Source organism: Nicotiana tabacum, chromosome 7 (assembly GCF_000715075.1).
Source record: "Nicotiana tabacum cultivar K326 chromosome 7, ASM71507v2, whole genome shotgun sequence".
Taxonomy (NCBI): domain Eukaryota; kingdom Viridiplantae; phylum Streptophyta; class Magnoliopsida; order Solanales; family Solanaceae; genus Nicotiana; species Nicotiana tabacum.
In genome coordinates this window covers 47,168,779-47,174,028 of record NC_134086.1, presented here as the reverse complement: position 1 = coordinate 47,174,028, position 5,250 = coordinate 47,168,779, and the positions used below count along the sequence as shown (strand labels likewise).

The window sequence follows — 5,250 nt, the reverse complement described above, 5'->3', positions numbered from 1 at the left end:
GAGCCCGGTACAGGTCTTATATGTGATTTAAGATGAGTTTGTGAAATTTGGTACGAAATGGAAGTCGTTTGAGGTGATTCGGACCCGTAGTTGTGAAAATTGATACTTTGAAAGTTTTGAGATTTTTATGCTAAATTCTTTGTTTAAGAGGTTATTTTGGCGATTTGATCGCACAGATAAGTTCATATGATGCTAGTATGCATGTTTGGTTTGGAGCCCCGAGGGCTCGGGTGAGTTTCGGATGGGTTTCGAAAGGTTTTGAACTTGTGAAAAGTTGCAGGTTTTTGCTATCTCAGTGCATAGAGGTTTTGTTCTTCGCATTCACGTGGTCCCACTCGCGAACGCGTAAGGCAATTTCCTCAAGTTCCAGTTTACTCTTCGCGAATGCGTCCAGGATCTCGCGAACGCGTAAGGCTAATGGCCTGGGGGGAGGGGTTCACATTTGTTCTACGCGAATGCGGCCATCCGACCGCGAACGCGAAGGCTCCAGGAGCTGAAGCTCCGCGAACGCGAGCCGACGAATGCGAACGCGAAGGTCACCTAGGCCTGACCCATCGTGAACGCGACATGCCTATCGCGAACATGATGAGGGCCTGCCCAGTGATTTTTAAACAGTAAACAACACATCCGGGATTAAACCAAAATTTCATAACTTCTTCTTCCAAACTCCAAATTGGGCAATTTTTAAAAGAGAACTTCATCGCAAATTATAGGTATGTAACCTTAGACTCATTTACTTCAATTTCTATTAACACTCATTAGATTTCTACGCCTAAATCATGTTCTTAAGGGTAGAAAATTAGGGATTTGGGTAGAGTTAGGGCTTTTTGCATAATTGGGATTTAGACCTCGTTTTTTGGGTTGGAATTTGGAACTAATTACATATTCGGGCTCGTGGGTGAATGGGTGATCGGATTTTGGTCCGAACCTCATGTTTTGACCAAGCGGGCCCGGGGTCAATTTTTGACTTTTTGGGGGAATAGAAAACCTATAATTGAGCATTAGGTACGAATTCTTTAGCATTTATTGATATTGTTAAATCAATTTGGACTAGATACGAGTTGTTTGGAGGCGAATTCTAAAGGAAAATCGGTGTTTGAGGCTTGAGTTGGCCGTGGAAGTTCGAGGTAAGTGTTTGGTCTAATCTTAGCATGAAGGATTATGAGTTGTGTCCTATTTGCTACATGTTACTTGTTGAGTACGACGTATAGGCATGGTGATGAGTATCTATACGTTGGTGTCAAGCATGACCGTGAGTCTTAAATTGGAATTGTTGTGTGCTTAATAAATACTACGAATGCCTGAGTTGGTGATTCTCTGTGTTGGGCAAGTATTATGATTATTCTCATGGAAATTACTTATGATTGAGTATTGGTTCTAGTTGAGGTAGTTAGATGTTGGACAAGTTTGGTTATAGCTGATTTTCCCTTGCTGAGACGTATTTACTTATATTGTCGATTCCCTTGCCGGGATAGTGTTGTTTCTTTATTGATCCCTTGCCGTGACTCTTGTTGTGATTGGTATTGAACTGTATATGTGGATCGGGTTGCGCGCTGCAACAATATTATATTTGGATTAGGTTGCACGCCGCAACAATATTATATTTGGATTGGGTTGCATGCCGCAACAATGATATAATTGGATCGGGTTGCATACCGCAACAATAATATAAATGGATCGGGTTGCACGCCGCAACAGTGATAAATAATATGGATCCGGTTGCATGCTGCAACAGTATTATTATGTTTTGGGATCGGGTTGTGTGCGCACAAAAATTGATAATACAAAGTGCTTGTAGATTGGTTACGAGTTCCTTATTGTTTTGCTGTAAATTCTAGATTGTCCTTATGTTTTTCTCTTAGTTTACTGTTGGTATTGATATTCCCTCACAACATGTACCCCCTCCCATCTTTACTTGTTTATTCCTGCTTTATTTTCCGCTGCATATTATATAACTGCATAGGTTTATTTGGTAGTCTGGTCCTAACCTCGTCACTACTTCGCCGGGGTTAGGCCGGGCACTTACCAACACATGAGGTCGGTTATGTTGATACTACACTCTACACTATGTGCAGATCTTGGAGCGGCTGCTTTTGGACCGTAGCATTGGGTGGCTACCTTCAGTCTAGTTAGAGATCCCGAGGTAGTCCTGCAGGTGTCCGCAGGCCCAACGTTCTCTTCTATCTTTATATGTATTTTGTTTTCATTTACTTCAGAGATAGCTTGTACCTTTCTTTCCAGATATTTGTATGTAGTATTCGTAGTTGGTCCGTGATATTATGACACCGGATTCCGGGTAGAGATGTATGTTGGTATTGTCGTACTGGTTTTGGCTAAGTTATCAGATTATGTCTTCCGCTTGTATTTATTTATCATTAATATTTTATTGTTGATCGCATGTTAATTTAAATTGTTAAAAAGGCTAGATAGAAGAGTTAGTGATTCTGTACTATGCGGCTTCCCTAACTTTCATGAGTAGGCGCCATCACGACTCCCGAGGGTGAGAAATCCGGGTTGTGACAGGTATAGATACGTATTATTAGTAATTAATAGGCATTAATTATGGAAAACGTTATAGAATTAAATCAGTTACGATTACCAATTATAACGTTACATTAAATGTTATTAATTGTCCATAATGACTCCATTATGAAAGGAGAAAAACGTATTACTTAGAAATAACTATAAAAGCCGAGGACTGAACATTTGTAAGAACACGAAATACTATTGGAATATACTGATTTACTTTGCTTTCTATTCAGTTATTATTTACATCAATCATTCCTATTTCTACTTGATTATCAGTAACTCGAGTTCTTCTAAAAATATGCTTTGACCGAAATCACTATTTTTGGTTAAACAAATTGGTTCCGTTACGGGGAATCTGATAATCATCTGCTTTCCAAATCGATTCTTTTATCAAAAATGATCATGTCGAACGTCAACGACAATAACCAACACAATTTACCACCTCAAGATCCACAACATCAAATGAACGATCCAGATGACAGAACCCCACCTCCTTCGCCACAACATTCTCAGCGACAGTCACGAGAGGGGACTCCAAACGGATCTGAATCAAATCAAAATGACAGAGTTGCAAATGAATAAGCCCTTGATGAAGCTCTTAAGAAATTAATTACTCAACAGGTCAATAATGCCCTCCAGGCTTTTACCAGCAAGTTACCGGTTGCACCACCAACTCCAAATAACAACACTGTGGAAAACCCTCATTCTGGACTCGTTAATTCAGGAAGTGGTGGAACTCCCAGCGAGTCTCGTGATGGAGAACCATGTAACATAGTCAATTCTGATTTACAAAATTTGGTATTAATTGCAGAAATAGCTCAAGGAGCAAAGCGACCGCATAGAGCAAATATCTGGAGTACCGCCTGTAATTAAGGGAATAGATATGGACAAATATTCACAACAACCTTGGAAGCCCAGTGCTGCTTCTCTACTGCTTCCAAAGAAATTCAAAATGCCCGATATTCCAAAATACGATAGAATAACTGATCCACGAGACCACGTGACTGCATTCACAACTGGTGTAAAGGGCAACGACTTGACCAAAGAAGAAATTGAATCAGTATTGATCAAAAAATTCGGTGAAACACTTACTAAGGGAGCATTAACATGGTATTCTCTTTTACCCGAAAATTCTATTCTTTTGCTGAGCTTGCAGATTCATTTATCAAAGCACACTCGGGAGCTCAAAAAGTTGAAAAAAGAATAGAGGATATTTTTAAAATAAAGCAAGGAGATTCAGAGCTGCTTAGAGAATTTGTAGACAGATTCCAGTGTGAAAGGATGATGTTGCCGCGTGTACCTAATAACTGGGCAGCTATGGCTTTTGCTAGTAATTTTAATGAGAAATTTTCAGAAGCCACGAGACAACTCAAGGAAAGTCTACGTGAATTTCCAGTAACAACTTGGAATGATGTTTACAACAGATACAACACGTAGTTGAGGATAGAAGAAGATACCATCTCTCGGTCTCAAAAAGAGGAGAGAGCAAGTTCGAGACGTGCTGAAACTGAAAAAAGGACCGGTAAAAATAGATACGAGCCCTACATGGGACCAACAGGAAGAGACTCGCGTTCAAAGCAGGATAACTCAAGGTACGATCATAGATCGAGAGATAGAGAGTCAGGCTCATCGTCAAGGTTTGGTAAAGAGCAAAACGCACGAGAGATGGGAGATGGTGATAGAGGCTCAAAGGTAAAATTTGGCGATTACAATTTCAATGTTAGCACATCAGAGTTAGTAGCAGTATTAAGAAGCATGGGTGATAAGGTGGGGTGGCCAAATAAAATAAGATCAAACCCGAATAGGCGAAATCCTGATTTCTGGTGCGAGTTTCACAACGATCATGGTCACAAAATGACAGATTGTAGATTGCTGCAAGGTGAAGTTGACCATATATTAAAGCAAGGATATCTAACCGAATTGTTTAGTGAAAAATATAAGCAAGCGTATATGAAGAACATGCAGGAGCCCCCTAAAACTCCTTCACCAAAAAGGACTGTTAACGTTATAAGCGGAGGAGAAGAAATTAATGGCGTGACATATATGTCAGCCAAAAAAGTTTCTAAGATTATAGTCACACATGGGAAGCGGGTTCGACATGTTTTGGAAGAAGAAAGTATTACATTTGAAGATGCAGAAGCAGATGGTGTACTAACTCCACACAATGATGCACTGGTAATATCTTTACTTGTACATGACACTAATGTGAAAAGTGTTTTGATTGATCCAGGAAGCTCCGTGAACATCATTTTGCTAAGAGTGTTAAACGAAATGAAAGCTAAAGATAAGTTGGTGGCCAAGGCGCATACTTTATCTAGTTTTGGCAACTCAAGCGTCGTAACAAAAGGAGATGAGTCACAATATTCGCAGAAGGAGTTGTCAAAGATACGAAATTTCAGGTGGTAAAAATGGATATGGCTTATAATATGATTCTCGGTAGACCATGGATTCACGAAATGGATGTTGTGCCATCTACCCTGCATCAAGTTATTAAATTCTCTTCACAATGGGGAATACGTCAAATCTGTGGTGATCAACAGACATCTAGAAGCATCAACTCCGTAGGAGATTCGAGCGCAAAAAATGAAGAAAAATAGTAATTACAGAATCTAGTTGAGGATGTTGCAACACAAGCCTCAACTGAACACGGGCGGACAGATGTAGACTCGAGGCCAGATTCCATCCAAGAACTAGAAGAAAATGAAAACATCAAAACGACAA

The 5,250-nt window shown here is 39.9% G+C and overlaps 1 protein-coding gene across 1 annotated transcript; it reads left to right on the top strand.

Annotated features, from left to right (window-relative positions):
* The first annotated feature begins 4,074 nt into the window (after positions 1-4,074).
* LOC142162077 (uncharacterized) lies at positions 4,075-4,935 on the top strand. Its single transcript, XM_075218383.1, has one exon. It carries the CDS (start codon positions 4,075-4,077, stop codon positions 4,933-4,935), a length of 861 nt encoding a protein of 286 aa, XP_075074484.1.
* Positions 4,936-5,250: the final 315 nt, after the last annotated feature.